This window comes from Stegostoma tigrinum, chromosome 22 (genome assembly GCF_030684315.1).
Source record: "Stegostoma tigrinum isolate sSteTig4 chromosome 22, sSteTig4.hap1, whole genome shotgun sequence".
Taxonomy (NCBI): domain Eukaryota; kingdom Metazoa; phylum Chordata; class Chondrichthyes; order Orectolobiformes; family Stegostomatidae; genus Stegostoma; species Stegostoma tigrinum.
The window spans coordinates 43,850,175-43,869,847 of NC_081375.1; the positions used below are offsets into that span (position 1 = coordinate 43,850,175).

The following is a 19,673-nucleotide window of genomic DNA, read 5'->3' on the forward strand; positions in this document are numbered from 1 at the left end:
CTGATTTGTGAATGCGTGTAAAGGAATTCTACTTTACACTAATCTCTAGCTTTTAACTAATATGATAAGAGTAAGATTACTGTAGGATTAAAGCAAGCGAGGGTAACTTCAAAATATTAGATGAGTTATGGCAGGGCAACTCAGCCAAGTGGAATTCCTCTCTTGTGGTCTGTCGATTGGCATGGACACTTGTTGTAAGCAAGATTAGCCAAACTGCAGGAGGCATCATCAGTTGCACATGCTTGTGATCTGGGATTCAGAGTTCAAGCAGCTATTAGAGGCACTGAGTAGTGTCCGCGAGACAGAGGTCTATGTGGGTAACATGTTGGAGAGGTTAAGGACAAGCAGGCAGAAAGGGAATGTGACTGACAGGCGGTTCAAGCCAAACTATCAGGTAGTGCACGAATCCCCAGAGGTCCCACTCATTCACAAGTTTTCTGTTCTGAATATTGGTGAGAGCAATGAACCCTTGGATGAGTGAATATGCTTCCTCCCTGGTATAGGGTGAAGGATATCACAGAATGGTGACAGGATCACAAACATTCACTCTCTCCACTATCAATACTCAGCAGCAGTACATATCATGGACAAGATGCATTGCAGAAGTTCACCAAGACTGTCCTCTAAACAGCACATTACAAAACCATGCCCACTTCCATGTAAAAGGACAAAGGCAGCAGATACATTTGAATACCACTTCCACATCTCCTCCAAGCCATTCCTGGCTTGGGAATATATCAATGTCCCTCTGTGTCACTGGGTTAAATTCCCTCTTTAACAACATTGTAGGTTTACACATGAACTGCACTGGTTCATGACAACGGTCCATCACTATCTTCTCAAAGGGAAACTAGGGTAGAGTAATAAATGCTGAACAAGCCAGAAGTGTCCACATTCCCTGAATTAATTTCTAAAAATCCTAAGCTCCATGGAATATAAAGGAGATAGATATTAAGTTGAAGATAAAAACATTATGCTTCTGACTGGTGTCAGGTAGGAAATACAATTTGTAAGCAAGTTCAATATAGAAAGGAGGTGAAAAATTACATAGGAGAAGCAAAGAGGGATTCTGGAAAAGAAGTCTAGCAGCCAACAGAAAAAAAAAACCCAACGTCTCCAGTAAGCACATCAATAATGAAATGGTGGGTAAAACGAGAAGTGGAGCCAATTTGGGACCTGTGAGCTGCCTTCTTGAACCACTGCAGTCTGTGTGTTGTAGGTTGACTCAGAATGCTAAGAGGGAGGAAATTCCAGGATTTCAGCGACAATAAATATTTCCAAGTCAGGTTGGTGGGTGGCTTGGAGGGGCACTTGTAGATGATGGTGCTCCCATGTATCTGCTACGCTTGCCCTTCTAGATGGTTGAGATCATAGGTTTGGAAGATGCTGTTGAAGGATCGCTGGTGAATTTCTGCAGTGCATCTTGCTACTGCTATTGAGCATTGGTGATGGAGGGCGTAGATGCGTGTGCATTTTATGCCAATTAAGTGGTCTGAAGTTATCCACTTTGGTAGGAAAAACAGAATGGCAGTCTATTATTTAAATAGTTATAAATTAGTAAATGCTGATGAACAAAGGAACAGGAGTATCCTTCTGTACCAATCAATGAAAGCAAGCATGAAGGTGCACCAAGCAATTAGGAATACAAACGACACGTGGGCCTTTATTGCAAAGGGACCTGAGTAAAGAAGCAATGAACAGCAGTTGTATAGGCCCTTGGTGACACAACATCTGAACCGCTGTATGCAATTTTGTTCTTCTTATCTAATATAATATGTACTTGCCATTGAGGAGGTACAGCAAAGATTCACCAGATTAATTTTTATGATGGCAGATTTATTCTGTGAACAGTGTTCAACTAGGTCTGTATTCATTGCAATTTAGAAGATTGCGGGGACCTCATAGAGCAAAAGTGTCACATAGCATAGAAGAGGCTGTTCAGCCCATTTACAGGGTGGTATGGGCAGGTTGAGCTGAAGGGCCTGTTTTCATGCTGTAGACCGCTATGACTCAATGAGTCTGTGCCAACCTATTTACATTAGTCCCAATTTCCAGTGCCTGGAACATGGCTTTGAATATAATGACATTTCAAGAGCTCATCCACATACTTTCAGAGATAGTGAGATTTCCCATTTTTGTGCCTATTTTTCCTCCATTGCAAACTTTATAAAACTTCTGTCCTTTTTAAGGACTATTTGGCATTTTGTGTACCATTTCATAGTTTTTTTTTGTTCATTTAGTCATTTTTAGGCAAAAGTGAGAGACAAGGAATGGTTTCACAACTCAAGAGGACTATGTGATAAAGACACCACAGGGAGTATGTGCTATACTCTGAAACGAAGGAGGATCATGGATGGAAGAAAATCTGAAGCTATGTTCAGGAGACAGATCATTGACTGAGACAGCTCTGCAATCTGCTATGTCTGCACTCTCTCTCTCATTATTACTGGCACCAAAATCAATATTGAATTCTTGTTGGAAGTGACATGTTCCAGTATATAAACAAATACCAGAGCAGCCAGCTGGACTCTTCTGCTCCATTCAGCTACTTTTATCTGGAATTTCCCTCTCATTTTCAGAGAAACATAACTTCCACAGCCATTCTACTGCACACAATATGTTACTGGTACAGAGAATGGGTCGGAAGGCAGATACCGCTGTACAGGGTGCAGACACAATATCAGAAGGGAATGATAGGGACTAGCAGTGTATCTGAGATATCTTTCAAACTGAGCTAGGATGTGTCCACCTCATGAATCATGGCTGCTTGTTGCTGCCCAAATCAAAACAGATTGCATAAATGTAACCACAATACAAGGAGCTAAATGTTCAGCCAGCCCTCATTAACTACTTGGTAATGCAGAAAAACTGCAATTTCCTGTGCAGTAATGGTGTTCTGAGACAACCACAGTTTTTCTTTTCTGCCTTGACTTTGTACTGCATTATATAGGATACATCTTTTCATTATAACTTCCAGGGTATACTTATAGCATTTTGTATACCTAGACATGTTTGCCAGAGATGTCTAAGTTAAGCTTTTAAAATATAGATATTCAAACTATGTTTCAGCTTGTCTAAAATTAAAAGAACATTTATAGATATACCAATAGGATGAGTCACTGCTTAATGAGATTCAGTGACAAGATGGTAACTGCATCGAGAATTTTTGAACCACTAAATATTAAATAAATTATGTCCCAACAGTACAAATGAATTGCATTAATAAATAACACTGCATTTCAGATGCACTTAGGAAATGGAAATGAAAAAGTCCAACTCAAAGTGAAGTTGAACAAATTCACTAGATAGGAGTTTATCGATACATATAAGATTTAGCCTGAGATAGCGATTGATTGCCTGTTTTCTGACATATGTTGCCTCTTAGCTACACAATTTATCTAATCCTAAATAAACATGACAATTCTGATGCATAAGGACAAGAACAAGGGTGAAACAGTTTATTTTGCCTACAGTAATATTTCAGATTTTCCTCAGTAACAGCACATCTGGAATGTACATTATTACAATGCACATAATTTCCAGGAAATGAACACGAGGGACTGATGCCATTATTGAAGTGAGTCCACCTGACAAAGGAGCAGAGCTTCGAAAGCTTGTGATTCCAAATAAACCTGTTGAACTATAACCTGGTGTTGTTTAACTTCTGATTTTGTATGCCCGAGTCCAACACCGGCACCTGCATATCATTGATCATTGATCATTGATCATTGACACACACAAATTTGTTGAATTAGTGCTGCATTGCTGATTGCTGCTATTGATAAGACCATTACAGAATGGCACTGCCATACTCAGAGTCAATAGCTATCATGTGCTTATATTGAAGAATAAAGTGGAAAGCTTAACATTGTCACAACCTTAAAGGAAACGGAGGGTGATATGTTTACTGACTTGGCCAAAGAGATTTACTGAAGATTCCCAGTAAAATAATGAACCTATTGACAGCCAAACATCTATGAAGTGATGCACAAGAGTAGTGCCAATGCTAACACAGGAGTCTATCCCAATATTCAAATCACCCTTCCTCCAAAACTTGAGACAGAGCCACATGATGGAAAGCTGGTTAGGGAAGGGCTGTCCTGACATGCTGCCTTCAAATCTCTCCATTGTTTTGATCCATATGATTGGATCATTTTCAATTCTTAGAATCTGATATTCAATCTTTACACCAAATGATCAAAATCTAATAATGGCCAATCACCTCTAGCCAAGATGGGAATCCATCGAAGGCACAGCAAAGTTAGTCCAGGTCACCACAAGGAGATGCAAGCAGGTTAGTCTCCTACCTTTCGCTTCAGGTTTTCTTCCTCTTCTGTGGTGGGGTATTTAGGATCGAGAAAGCATTCTTTGTTAGAGGCAAGAATGAAGGACAAGCGCAAGAGGGATCCATATGTTATCAGTATGTATCACTGTATGTTAAATTTCCAGGGTTAGAATACCTCTTCAGCCCGATGAGTTATGACAGTACTTCGACTGGACGTTGTGGCTACCCATTAAACAATCTAGTTGCTGGATTGTTACTTGCACCAACTAGCAAGCTGCCAGGAAAAGATCAGCTTTGTACAGTGGACAAATCTTAAGATGAGCCGAAGTTATCTTTAAAAGTTTTAAAACACTGAAAGAAAGTAGAGCGTATTTAGCACCATTGAATGAGTATCCTCTTATGATAACCAGGTGTACATTTTTCATCTTTTCCTATTATTGAATCGAGACATCTGTTGAGATAGCACTTCTGAAGTCTGTTTGTTTACTCAGAGAATTTCATGGATTCTTAGGTGCAATATTAAACATTTCACAAGAGCTTAAAATTGTTTACACAGTTGATTTGAGATGACTGTTTACTCAGGAGCATTGTAGGCTATAAATCCTCCTCTGCCACCGCAGATGGGTCAAAGCTTTCCCCATGAGTACCAGAAAATTTGGGTACTGCTCACATGAACTGTCCAGCGTGCTGAAAAAGGGACCAGATGGATCAATGAGGGGAAAAATAAGTGATCTGGGGCAGATTTATGATTCTATGGTCAAGATATGCATTTCATGGCACAGGGAAAAAGGTGTTCAATACTGTTATTTTTTGAAGTTGTACTCTGGCAACTGATTTTGTTATGCCTTGCAATTCTCTGTAATAGCCAGAGATGAGGGTTGAGCAAACATAATTGCTGCTGAAACTACAGTGTCTTTTCTGCAAATGTGAAGATTGCCCTCAATTCACATTTCATCTGACATTGGGAAAAGAACAATCTGTGCTCAACATATGGTGAAAATATCTATGAATATTTGCTATCAGGAACTAGAGGCCAGTGTCTGTTAAAGATGGATAAACAGACCTGGTGTCAATAGATACCATCTATTAAACAGACCACAATAAAGTCATTATCTTTCATTGTGACCTTATAGTACGATGAGAATCGTGAAGGCTCGACATCCTTAGATTTAGTGCAATAGAATATTTATTACCAGCGTCAGAGCTCAAATGATCTTACAACCTTTCATTTGGATTTGTGGTTATGTGCATGCATCAATCATTAGCACTGTAAAGTAGAGAGAAGTGTTATTTTGTGTGGGCAATCACAAGGTTGTTGCTGTGGCTTCTGTACACTTTATGAAGCTATTTTCTACAACAAGGCTTCAGAAACTGTGGATCTTGGTCAAAAACTATGAATAAACAAGGCTGCAGAGCTTCGGCCAAGCATTAACAGCTATGTGGCCTCTTTTAATCCTTTATTTTTGAGAGAGAGAGCCTAGTCTATCTGGCTGATCTTTACAGCCCAAATCCTGCTCCATAGAAGTAAGTGTAAAGGTAGGTTCTTTAAAGCCCTGAAGATTACACACTTTGGCCCTCCTGCAGCCTCAATTTCAAAATTATCTGCCTGCCACCAACCCCCATGTCCCACAGTACTCACTGTGACTGTCATTGTGTTAATTTTCAAGTCTTGAAATGAAGCCACATGTGGAAAAATCACAGATGTAAAAACTATAATTTGACGCTTCGAGCCTCATCCAACATTCAATAGGATCATTGCTGATCCTTCAACTTAGTGCTATATTACCACTTTTCTCCAAATCCTATGGTGCCTTTAATCTCTGAAAACATATACATCTCTTTCTTGTGTATTCGCAGCGCCCCAGACACCACAATCATCCGCAGCAGGGAATTCCATAGGTTGGCTATCCTCAGAGTGCTGAAACATTTTCTCATCTCAGCCCTGCATGACCCACCTCATATCCTGATACTGAGATTCCTGGTTCTAGACTCTTCAGCTAAGAAAAACATCCTCCCAGCATCCATTCAGTGCAGCCTTCATGGAATTTTATGTGTCTCAATCAGATTCTCTCTTATTCTTCTTAACTTGAGGCACGGCTGGACCAATTTCCCCGAATTAGGACAGACTTGGTGCCCCTGGTCAACTCCCTCTCCAGCAAGAATATATTCTCTTCGGTGGCAACACCAAAACTGTACCAAGAACTTCATGTGAGATTTCCTCAATTTCCCTGTATAACTGCAATAAAATATCCTGACTTCTGGACTCAAAATTCTCTTGCAACAGAGGCCAACGTACAATTTGCTTTGCTAATTGCTTTCTGCAGTGGTGTCTACTTTCATTGACTAGTGTACAATGACACCTAGATCCCTCTGTTCATCCTTATTTCCCAATATAAGACCATTTAAATGATAGCCTGCCTTTCTGTTTTTCACACGTTATACAGTGCATAACTACATATTTATCCATGTGTGCCATGTGTTTGTCCACACACTCATTTTGTCTAGATCACTCTCACAATTTATAATCCCACCTCGCAACTCATAATCCCACCTCATAAAAAGTTTGAGAAGCACTGTTCTGAATCCCTCCTCAATACCTTCCTGTCCTACAAGTAAAGCAATATATTCAACAAATGACCACCAGGAAATGTAATGCCTTCAAGAAAAGTATGTATATTTCTGAGAATTGATACATTCCAACAGCATTCCATGCCCTAACTGGCTGAGACTCTCTTACCTTGTAGCATGGCAGAGGTAGTGTAGTAATTAAATGGTACATTCTTCACCATGTGCTCATCAGGATCTAGCGATCCGAGTTTCTCACCCACCAGCACGGATTTCCCTGTCCCAGCATTCCCCACAAGCATGACGGGCCGGCGTCGATCTAGCAGCTTCTCCATGAAATAACGGATACGAATGGTCTCTACGGTGTGCACCAAACACGCCTAAAAAGAATAAAAAACATAACCAGATCAACAAACAGCAAGCTGCAACGTTTCAACATTTCTCTGACATGTATGTTACCAAAGTGAAATTTACCATTTACAAATGCCCATCCATCTCTCACATGAGGACAATGCAGTGGTTGAGCAGCTGTTTCCTGTTACCAAGTTACATCCACACACCAGCAGACCTCATTCACATTCATATGGGTGGAAAGTATGTAGTAGCTTTAAGAGGATAGATGTAAATTAAGAAGCTATAATTTTTAAATGCGCTAAACAATTGAATGTATAGCTCCTTTAAATATTGTTGGCTACCCACATACATTAAACTAATGAGGTCAACTTATATTTGGCTTGTGTTAGAACTTCTCAGCTGTTGTGAAACTGCCCAGTTTCAGGGAAATGTTGGACACAGCCCATATCTTGGCACAGCACATTAGCATTCCAATGCAATGTGCTATCCTGGCACCAGTCATCCTACTCTAATTCACAAAGATTCATATTAACAAACGTGTGACAACAGAAGGCAAAATAGACTTCCAATTACAAATTAGCATGGAAATGAGAAATCTATGCAAACAGCACATCATGCACTTTTAACATTGAGAAGTATTATGCCTGAAGCTAATTGCATACCTGCAAAGGAATATCAGGATCAAGATCAAATTTTGGAATCAGCTTGGACCAGGGCTCGAACTTCTTTGTCTCGGAATCAATGTAGTAGTCAAAAATGGTACCTTGTGATGGGAATTTAATGGTCTTGAACTCTGATGTCCACCACTTACTGAACTCTACTCTGTAGTCAATAAGCTGGCAGAAAACAAAGAGACATTAATGTGTTTTGCCTTTTCCTGTTCAAACTTAGGTTCCCTAAGCTTTCAGTCTAGGAAACGAGGAATACAAATAGACTATAAAACCTCTCCAGGCTGTTCTGCCATTTAATTATTCTACTGCAGTTTTGTTTTTTGCTTCAAATTTATTATGTTCATGTTCCTCTCTTACCAAAAAACCTATCTAAGCTGTGTAAAATTTATGTTAACCTAACATCTACAGACTTTTCGGGGAACGAATTTGAAATTCCCCCTTCATGAGAATGTGTTTCCAGACTGCACACTTGAATGGCCTTGCTCCACAGTGGTGCCCTCTTGTTAAGGATTCTCGCACCAAAGGGAACTGTAAGTTCTGCACCAACAGTAGTATGTAGACATTCATACAGATAATGATGATATAACTGATGACAGGATTCTGATATCAGGAACAGAGACACCAGTCTAGAAGGAACGTGTGAAGAGAGGAGTTTTAGATTCTGCACTCAGCGGTGACATTTGAGGGCATGTGTAAAGATCCAAATAAAGCAACATCACAGTGTATCAGGAGCAGAAGAGCAGAACGTAAGGATTTGAAGATATGCTAACAGCTTCATCATTAAGTGTGGAGCTGGAGGAACGCAGCAGGCCAGGCAGCATCAGAGGAGCAGGAAAGTTACGTTTCAGGTCGGGACCCTTCTTCAGAAATCTGATTTCTGAAGAAGGGTCCTGACCCAAAACGTCAGCTTTCCTGCTCCTCTGATGCTGCCTGGCCTGCTGCGTTCCTCCAGCTCCACACTGTGTTACCTCTGACTCCAGCACCTGCAGTTCTTACTATCTCGTCAATAAGTAATTTTTCTGACTTATCTTCCTTGGATCCAAAGTGATTGACTTTTCATTTCTGCAAACGTTATCAACTGTCACCCATGCACCGTTCATCCTCATGGGACAGAGGGGAAATACATACTATTCACCCGGCCCATCCCCATCCCTCAGAGCTGTTACAAAAGAGGTCGTGCCACTCCCACCCTTCTGCCCATACTAACTATATTATTGCCAGTGTAATGTCCAGGTCAATTGGCTTGGCAGCAAGTTCAACTCTTGGATAAAAAATATTTGATTTAAAGTTGGTTGTTGGGCAGTCCATTTGGTACCCTCAACACCCCACCATTACCAATTCATGGACAGTGGATCGGGGGCAAGTGCGAAAGCAGTGGGTTAGCCACACGTCATATTGTACACAGCATACTCTATTCACACAGAAGCGCAGGGGCTGGCATTAAATCCAGCCAATTGGTCTGCTCCCTTTCACCTTCTGTTCATGTCTCGATGCATTCGCTAGTTTAGAATAATTACAGATTGAACATGCAAATTGACATTGCTTTGTCCTAGTCATTAATATGTACTGAGAAAAGTTGAGGTCCAAGTTCATGTTCCCTGGAATACCGTCCTGCTGATCAGTAGGCTTTCCCTTTATCCTTACATTCTCTCCTCTATCTTCCAACAAGGGGGCTGATTAACTGAGTTGAGTAGATGGTCAGTGTGCCTTTAAATCAATGGCAATGACGTGTGTTTAATTCCTGCTATAGATGTAATAGACTTCAGACCTGCCTCTTTGCCCTGTCCTCTGCTTCTTGTTGTTGAGTAGTCAGCTTTATGAAGTCATTGCCTCCCATGCTAATAGAGAGATGCCTCTGGCCCCTGGTCGACTATGGCTAATCATGTATACATCTTCCGACTATAACATTGTCTTTCCTCCACTGTGTCATCCTTAGCTCCATCCAATTTCATAATAATACTGTACCAGATAACTGGTGAGCACACCTCACATTAAAATGCTCAATATCAGGAAGCAAGCATGTAAATAACCCAGATTCACATGAGGCAGTTTTTAGTTTTAGTGGGCAGCATGATGGTTCAGTGGTCAGCACTGCCGCTGCACAGTGCCTGGGACCCAGGTTTGATTCTAGCCTCAGGCAACTGTCTGTGTGGAGTTTGCATGTTTTCCCTGTGTCTGTGTGTTTCCTCCAGGCGCTCCGGTTTCCTTCCACAGTCCAAAGATATGCAGGTTAGGGTGAATTGACCATGCTAAATCCTCTGTAGTGTCCAGGGATATGGAGGCTAGGTGCATTAGCTATGGGAAATGCAGGGTTACAGGGATAAGGCAGGGTCTGGGTGGGATGTTCTTCAGAGGGGCAGTGTAAACTTGATGGGTCAAATAGCCTGCTTCCACACTTTAGGAATTCTATGATTAATCTGCACTCCAGTCCACTCTACCTTGTGAGTAATCTATTACAGTTATTAAATGTTTTCTAATTTTCTGCACCTTTGTTAGCTCTTCTTTAACTACATTTCTCCAGTTGCTGGCATATGGCCTAAGATATGGAAAATGACATGCAACTGGAGATGGTTCAACTTTAAAATTAGGAATCACAAGATTATTGGATTTCTGAAGGCGTGCCTGAAGTCAGATTGATTAGAGATAAGTTGGCTAACCACTGAAAAAAACTGCAGGGTTTGTGATGCATCATTAGCCTGCAGTCGCTGGTGGAAATTCAGACAACACACCATTTTAATAATGCTCTTTCATCAGTAAAATCTCTGCCTGCAATCAGGGTTCACCACATTGCTCATTGGCTAATTGCATCAGGAGGCCTAGAGTCGGAACTTCCTGGAAGGTCTTAAAGCCGGCCTGCACTTCTTACAGGAGCGATGGATGATGGCTGAAAGCAGTTGCTGGCAATTGTATAATAAGTAAGTCTGTTCTGGAAAATAGTGAAGTATGGTACAGCATGAGACACCATGGGATCAAAGGCTTCCAATGCTGCACTGTACACCTTTGTGTAAGGATATACGGAGAACCATCTTTCAGAAACATGGCCATTGGGAGCAGATAGCTGCGGAGGCCAATGTCCCAAGGACTTACACAAAGTGAGTTTGATGATCTCACTCATATGAGTGAATGAGGAATAGATCTTCAAATGCCATGTCCAACCATTGCACAAGCCTCAGCCACCGTTCGAATCACCTTACCCACATCACTCACAAGGACAAATAATTAACATGCGTGTGTGTCACTGCACTCTCCACACTTAGCACTACTGCAAGCCTCATATACATGCTTTTGCACACTACCAGTTATTCAGACACTAAAGCAGTCACCAACTAAATGCAGCAAGATCTGAACAATACCCGGGTTTGAGCTGATAGTGGCAAGTGAAGTTCACGTTACACAAATATCAGACAGTAACCATCTCCAATGAGAGAGAATCTAACCATGCCGATTGATGTTTAATGTTATTTCCATTGTTGAACCCTCCAGTATCAACATCCTGGGGTTACTATTGACCAAAAACTAAACTGGAGTAGCTATATAGATACATTGGCTTCAACAACAGATCTGAGGCTAGGAATCTTGCAACAACCAACTCACTTCCTGACTTCTCAAAGCCCAAGCATCTACAAGGCTGAAGTCAGGAGTGTGACGGAACGCTGTCTACCCTGGAAACGTCGGCAACTTGAACCGAGTATGTAAAGCCCCAAACATTTGTAGAATTGTACAGTGAGAAGAAGTCTACTTTTAATTAGCAATGGTTGAGAGACCAGGGTGGTTTTCGGAATCGTCCTTTTGTTTCACACTTTCTGCTGCATTTGGTTAAGTGGGACAGATGTATGCTAGACTGTTGAGCTGGCAGCACTGTTCCACCTGTCTGTATCAACTCCAGCAAATATTAATTGTCTGCTCTAATGCTTTCACTCTCGATGCCCATTGTGATTCACAGTTGAAGTCACTATGGATTGTCCACTCAGAGCTGTTCGTGGGTCCAATCACACAGACACTACATCCGATACACAATATCAAGCTGATACTCTTAGTTTTTTAGGGTAAGGTATAATTGATCTCATTATTTCACATCTTCATTGTTTCTATTTAAGCTGTGACAACCATACTGAATACAGCCACAACTGGACTCCCACCACAAGATTTGCCGCAGTCAGCATTTCACCTTCACAGAATAAGGACATGGTGTCATGATGGGAACAGGCCTAATATTAAAATACCTATATTTTAGACAGGATTCCAACCGATTCAAATAGGAGACAAGCGGCACAGGAAATAAGTTGGACCAACTGAAAAAAAAACATTACAATTAACTTAAACGCTATATATATAGCCTATACCTTTTAATCAAACCTTCATACACCCATTCATTCTACAAGGTGACGTTCATCTCAGATACATAGTCATACTGGGACAGCCTATCTGAAGCAGGCTCTGATAACAGTAAGGATAACCTTAAATCTATACCAGGTGTTGACTGGGAGGTAAGTTTCTCGCTAAAATCAGGACACATTGGTTGGATGTTGTTCCTCCAGTGATCGCAGGTATCCATAGGACATAAATGAAGCAAAACAAGTGGCTGCAACTGTTCTGGGATAGGAGATGGAAATAAAATGCAGGGGTAAACTGCGAAAGGGTAGCACATCTGTGTGAAGGTCATGCTGGGTACAAGTTGGTCAGAGAGATGATCTGCAGGTTTATCTAGAATGTGCTTAGAGTCTCGCATTAAATTTTACACTTTAGAGGGTCATTTCAGCTGACAGCCCGTATCGGATTTCTACTGAGCAACCCAAAACATTCTAATTCCCGTGCTCTATCCCATAGCCCTGCACATTTGTTTCCTTCAAATGTCTATCCGTTTTACCTTTCAAATCATTAAACAGGGAACGAGTTTTTCATTCCGTCTCTTCCTGCAGTTTTCGCCCAAATCCTACTGTACCATGAGATCTGAATATACGTACAACCCAAACACTATAAAGCAGTTTTTTTTTAATTCCACTGGTATCCAATCAATAAAACAGGAAGGGAAATCAAGGATAAATAATAACTACATATGCTCTGTACATGGAAGAACTATGTGGGTTACAGTGGATAGAGGAATTCTTGTGCCTGACTACCTTCTTTCCCATCAGATGCCCCTTGACCAAAGATACTTTATTTTTTCAGCAAATCTATTCAATTTCTACAGCTGCCCCTCTCACCACTGCCACCTGTAGGCCCCATAGAAGTGCCCACATCCTTTTCTCGGTGCCCACCATCACGGTCATTGCTTGCAGCTAGAGATCCTGTTTTTCAAACATCTGTTCGCTTCCCCCTCATCCCCCACCCCTTCTGTTGCACAATTAGCAAAACAGAACAGTTTTTCTTTGTCCACTTCAAAGAAGCCTTGTGTTAGAGTTCATTCGATTTCCACGTAACATTCTTTGCTTCAAGCAGAACATTCTCAGCCTCTCCATTCTAACACTGTAGCTAAAATCCCCCCATCCTTGGAAGAACTCCAGTAAAAGAAAGCTTCTGTAACCTCAGAAAGACTCTCACATTCTTCTTCAAATGTAGCAATCAGAAACAAGTGCAGTAATCAAAAAAATGGCCTCATAATAATCTTACAAAGATTCAACATTGCTCCTTGTTATTGTACGTGATACCTCAATTTTTAAAGCACAAAATCTCTGCTAATTACTCTTTCAATATGTTCTGCCACCTTGTAGATTTGATACCCATGTACCCCAAGGTTTTCTGGCCCTGCACACACTTTCCAACTGTGGTATTAAGTTGGCATTGCTTTTCCATATCCCTTCGGCCAAAACGCATCACCTTCCCTCGCTTTTTTGTACGAAATTCCATCTGTAACTTCCTAAATAAAGTGCTCAGTTATCAGCTGCACTGGGAAACTGATGGGGGTGACAAATTTTATTTTGTAAAAATTGTTTCTCCTCAACAAAAGAGCCTCAGGCAAGCAATTCCATCCCTAGTGGGCCACAGAAAGACAAGGAGCCAATTCTGTGCTAGTGATTAGTGAGTTATTATTCTCTTCAGTGAGAAACACTTCAATCACAAGTAGCAAGAAAAATGAACAACTGGGGAAGCTACTTTGAGCTGCTTCAATGCTGAGCTACAAAGAAGAGTTTATGGCATTTTTTTGCATTCTGCAGGTTTTTAAACAAAAGGACAATTTGCATCAACAGGTGCAATTGGCATGGCCAAGTTTGAGACTTCATTTAAAAATTTCCTGATCGCTTGATGTGAGCCTTGTAGGTTTTTTGTTGTCCATCCTTAATTTGTTCTTGAGAAGGCAATAGCTGCATTGCATTGTCACAGCTACTCTGGCTTTGCTGTTAGGAAGATGATTCTAGGCTTTTGACTCAGCAATGGTAAAGGAATGGTAAATTACTTCCAAGCAAGGGTGGGATGTTGCTTGGAGGGCCAATCACATGTTATCCCGCATCTGCTGCCCTTGACCTTTTAGATAATAGAGGACAAAGATTTGGAAGGTGCTGTCGATGGACGTGTGACAAGCAGCGAGTCCGAGCTAAACAATCAAGCACCTCTCAAATATAATTTCTCACACTTGGATGATATTTAAACTCATTGCTAATCTCCTTACACATTTTCAAACAACCTAAATTGAAAACAACAACCCACTCAGCTTTGGAAAAAAAAAACTTTTTAAAAATATACATCTGATTGAAGATATTCTTGAAAGCGTTTCAAAAATTTCAAAAGCAAGCATTGAAAGCTTGCTTGGCCAGGTCAAGTCAGGTTAGAAAAGGTTTCACTGAATCCCTTCAGGATAACTAACAGCCACCTTACACACTGCGGGAAAGAAAAGGGTTTTAAGGGAAGCAATTTACTTCAGATGAAAAGAACACAGCTGCAAGTGTTGGAATCCTAAAATGATCAAAAAAAACGCTGAATATATCAAATAACTGTCACTATGAAGACAGTAAAAGATGTGCACCAGAAAGTTTCCTTTTCTAAACGTTTAAGGGTTTATTGTACATTTCTAGAATCATCTTCTTTGATTTGGCATTAAACTCCTTTCAGACATTTATCTGCATCATAGAAAAAGCAGTGACTTGGAGACAGTAAGGACTACAAATGTTGGAAGTCAATCAATAGATGTGAAGCTGGAAAAGCACAGCAGGTCAAACATCATCCAAGGGGCAGAAAAGTCAATGTTTCGGGCTGAAACACTTCATCAGGACTTGGTGGTGGGGGGACATAATGTAGAGTACAGTACAGTACAAGCCCTTCAGCCAAGGATATTGTGCCAACCTATTATCCTACTCTAAGTTCGAACTCCCCTGCATATCTCACATTTTACTATCATCTGTGCGCCAATATAAGTGTCACTTAAATGTATCTAATGTATCTGTATCTGGAGCCCAGAAGTTAATAGAGGGGAGGGGAGGGGGCTGGGGCTGGTGGGAAGGGTAGGTGGGATGGACAGGTGGATACAGGTAGGGGATTACTGTTATTGTTCAGTGGGAACAGTGAAGCAGATTGGTGAGTAGGAAGATGGACTGGTTAGGTCAGGTCATGGAGGTAAGGAGCAGGGGCGGGGGGGGGGGGGGAGGACAAGGGATAAGGCTGTGGGTACAGTGAGTTTGAAGTTGGTGAAGTCAATATTGAGGCCCTTGGGCTGTAAACTGCCAAGGCAAAATATCAGGTCTTGTTCCTCCAGTTTATATTTGGCTTTGCTCTGACAGTCAAATCTACCAAGATTAATTTCAAAGGTCCACCTAAGATAAATTTTTTTTCAGAAAACTCGTCTAAAAATCACCTAAATCTTGACAACAATGATAAGGTAATGATAACAGAGTCACCAGGCATTCTCCAAACAGAATTCCATCAACAGGCATTTCACAATTGTCGTCAATCATCAAAGCTGACAGTATTAAGTAAAAACTAAGCTGACATTTTGCTTCAGTCTCCCAGTTCTAATGAAGGGATCATACCAAAAACCAATCATCTTCACTTAAAGATGCTGAGGATGCATATATTCACGACTTATTTCAAATCTCGGCTTTTACTAATCTCAGAATTAAAGCTTCACATTCTTAAGTCTTTTCTTTGATTCATTCAATGGGATTTGGGCACTCGTGACTGATCTAGCTTTTATTCTCCATCCTTAACTTCCCAGAGCAAACCACTTTGGTATCTGGAGTCACATGTTGGCCAGCTTCCCTTCTCTGAAGAACATCAGTGAATCAGATTTTAACACAATTGGCAATGGCTGTATGGCCAATATTAGCTAAAAACTCTTATTCCAGGTTATTAATTGAATTCAAATTTCCCCATGTTACGGAGTGGGATTCAAACCAATGTTCAGAATTTTAGTCCGGGTTTCTGGATTTGCAGGTTTTCTCAAGATTTAGTAGCAAAAATTGTTTTAATAAAGAAACACTCATTGAGCTAAGACTACTCTTGAACATCCAGCATTTTTTCAAATGCAGGTAGACGGTATTCCCTTTCTTTTGAAATTCTGGTTACTGAACAATATGCGTACAGTTATTCGATAGAGTTTAGAAGTTTGAGAGAGACCTTATTGAAGCTGACAGAATATTGAGGGGTCTGGATAGAATGGATGTGGAGAAGATGCTTCGACTAGTAGGAGCGACAAGGGCTGAAGGGCACAACCTCAGAGTGGAGGGGTGACCCTTTAGAACTGGGATGAAGAGGAATTTCTTCAGCCAGAGGGTGGTTAATCTGTGAAACTAACTTGTCTGTGGAGGCCAACTCATTGAGTGTCTTTAAGGCAGAGATAGATAGGTTCTTGATCGGTAAGGCAGATCATGCGTTAAGGGGAGAAGACAGAAGAATGAGGTTGAGAAACATATCAGTGATGATTGAATGATGGAGTAGAATCAATGAGTCCTATGGTCTCATTCTGCTTATAGCCTTACTTCCTCAACAGTCAGTGAAAGATAATGAGAAACATTAGTGGTCTAAAAGTTGGTCTACATTGCAGCAATTTCAAAACAGGTTCACAAAGTATCAACTTTCAAGATGCAACATCCTGTACTTCAAAGGTGCCAAAAAATAATTCCACATAACTGTGAATTGGACCATTTTTAAGGTGCCTACTTAAAACAGACATTGGCCTTTTTGAAAGACCGATGGCAGGCCTAACACATGGTTTGGAGACTCTTTCAGAAATTAAGCTGCTCTGACCAAAGCAAGTGTTCAGCCTTTTATGAAGAAGCTGCAACCCAAAGGATAAGTTATGCGTTTTTAAGAAGTGTCATTGTCAGTGTGGTCTGTGGCCCACAGTGACATGTGCCTGGTCACTGATGTGGGGTGTACAATAGACACTAGCAGGAAAGTCTTAGATGATGCCAATTATCCTAGGCCACTGTCCTTGAGCTCAAGCCATTCGTAGCACCAATTTCCATGCTACATGACAAGACTTTGATACTTAAAATGCACCTTTTAGTATTTCTACTAAAGACTAAAGCAGCACTAAATGGCAATTGGAAACTGGTGGTTTAGGGGTGATGGAAGGGTAGACTATGGTGTTGTTATTCAAGTTGCAAAAGGAACCACAGTTAGTTCAGTGGTTGTTTCTTTAAGTTTTCAAATCTTACAGACCTTGACATTAACAGAGGCAGGGGTGGACGCAGAATATTCTCCATATCGTTTTCACATTGTATTCATTTTTGCACAGACTTTACCTCACTGTTAGTACCATTTGTTTTATTCAAAACAAATCAAAGCAAGACACGTTCACTGAATCAACATTTCAACAGCTGAAGCTACATTTCTACTTGTGCTGCAGAATAAAAAATTACTGATGTTTCCACATGGAGGATGTCACAGCATATTTCTGCAGCTTTTATTTGCCATTGTTTTTGTGCTAAGTTTTTACTAGAAGTCTTGTTCTTTTTTCACACAGTCACAATAATTATCTTTATTGATGTCGTAAAAATTGTTGGTTCTCTGCAATTGGTTATTCCATCTTCCTTTGAAAATTAACAACACAGCTAATTGCCATCTGCTAGAGATAACAGGTCTCAGCTCTTACAGAAAGCACCATCAATTCACAACGGTACTACAGCACTCCTAGCTAAGATTCCTGACAAAAGAATTCTCAGAGAAAGCATTCCTGACAGAAGAATCGACAGAGAAGACACAGAACATTCCAGAAGACATAATCTGGCTGTAATTTCAAGAGACTAAATTTAGAATAGATTAGGTTAGATTCCTACAGTGTGGAAACAGGCCCTTCAGCCTGTTTTGTTATATAAGTCGGACTTGTATTTGTCAGAGCATCATAACATTAGAATCTTGTTTTACCCGGGAACAGTTAGTAGTTAGAAGGGATTTTGTTTGGTTTTGCTAATAGTATGGTTAATTTGTTCATTGTTGCAGTTAGAAAGATAAATTACTCCTTGTTGATTGTGGAGTGAGTGTTAGGGATTTACTGGATTTAACCACTAGAAAAATGACAGATGCTAAATGACAGGTTACATCCCTTTTCACTGTCCTTTGAACAGATTATCAGGCAAGGTGCTCCTCTTTGGCTCGTTTGGTTTTGGTTCTGAGTTGGGGCGATCAACCTCCACTTTATAATGCAAGTCAGATAAAGATAAACTATTTCCGCTCATTTAGCATTCTAGAACTAGGAGGTATTGTCTAAGAATATGAGCCAGACTATTCAGGGAGCATTTTAGGAAATGCTTCTGCACACAAAGGGGGGTGAGAGATGTTTGGCACTTTCTTACAGATTCGGCAGTGAATACAACATCAGTTATTAATTAAAAATCTATGAGAGATACATTTTTTTGTTAAGCAAAGTTACTAAAGGAAATGGGCCAAAGGCAGGCATATGGAGTTAGATGACAAATCAGCCATGATCTCACTGAATGGTGAAACAGGCTCAAGGGGCTGAATGGCCTACTCCTGAAACTACAAAGTAGATACAGAGAGAAAAGAGAATGAAAAAAATACTAGAGACACCACAAAACATATCAAGAAGTGTGAAACATCACATTGTCGGAGGAGAACAACAGCTGATAGGAATATGTAAAATCAACATGTTAATGTTTTCTATTTTTCAAGAGATGTGTGCTGCCCATTCCTAATTGACCTTTGAGCTAAGGCAAAGGGTAGTTAACAACCAAAGTTATTTCTGTGAGTATGCAGTCACATATAGGCCAGACTAGGTCAGGATGGTAGATTTGACTCGCTAAAAGTCATTAATGAACCATTGGACTTTTCTGACAACCAATATTAGTTTGGCAGTCTTCATAACTGAGCCAAGCTTTCAATTCCTTCAATTTAATAAGTGAATTTAAACCCTGAAACCTGCCATGGTGGGATTTCAAACATGTTTCCAGAGCATTAGAAATACTAATACAGAGTGAATTCACCACCATGATTACAACGCAATTACGTCTACATCTCGATGCATCACAACACGAGAATGAGAATTCTGGTGGACAGAATATTGACTGTTGTAACACAGATTGTTACTTATCTTTGAGGGACGAACAAAATCATCAGCTTCTGGTCAAACTTTAACATGAGAGGGAAACTGAGAGGAAATCATCCTTGTACATAGTTAGCTCCACGTGGATGTGAAAGAGATGAAGCCTCCCCATAAAAGGGCTTTGTAAAAACTGCTCCTGATATCACTGCTGAAAAGAACACAACTGGGGGATTATTTGAACTGCTTTTTGATACTATCCCTGGACTTATTTTAAGCGGACCATCCGCAAATCCTCAAATCGCTCTTTCATTTAACTCCATAGATGGCACCGGCTACATTTTCGCTTTTCATTTAATCATGAAAT

The 19,673-nt window shown here is 40.5% G+C and overlaps 1 protein-coding gene across 3 annotated transcripts in view; it reads right to left on the reverse strand.

Annotated features, from left to right (window-relative positions):
- Positions 1 to 19,673, reverse strand: part of LOC125463674 (dynein axonemal heavy chain 9-like) — a 453,254-nt gene that overhangs the window by 264,352 nt on the left and 169,229 nt on the right. For all 3 annotated transcript variants that reach the window (XM_059653804.1, XM_059653803.1, XM_059653805.1), the window contains 2 exons: positions 7,867 to 8,040; positions 7,023 to 7,230 (listed from right to left, as the gene is read on the reverse strand). In XM_059653804.1, the coding sequence (XP_059509787.1) occupies positions 7,023 to 7,230; positions 7,867 to 8,040 (382 nt within the window). The remainder of the gene's footprint in view (positions 1 to 7,022; positions 7,231 to 7,866; positions 8,041 to 19,673) is intronic.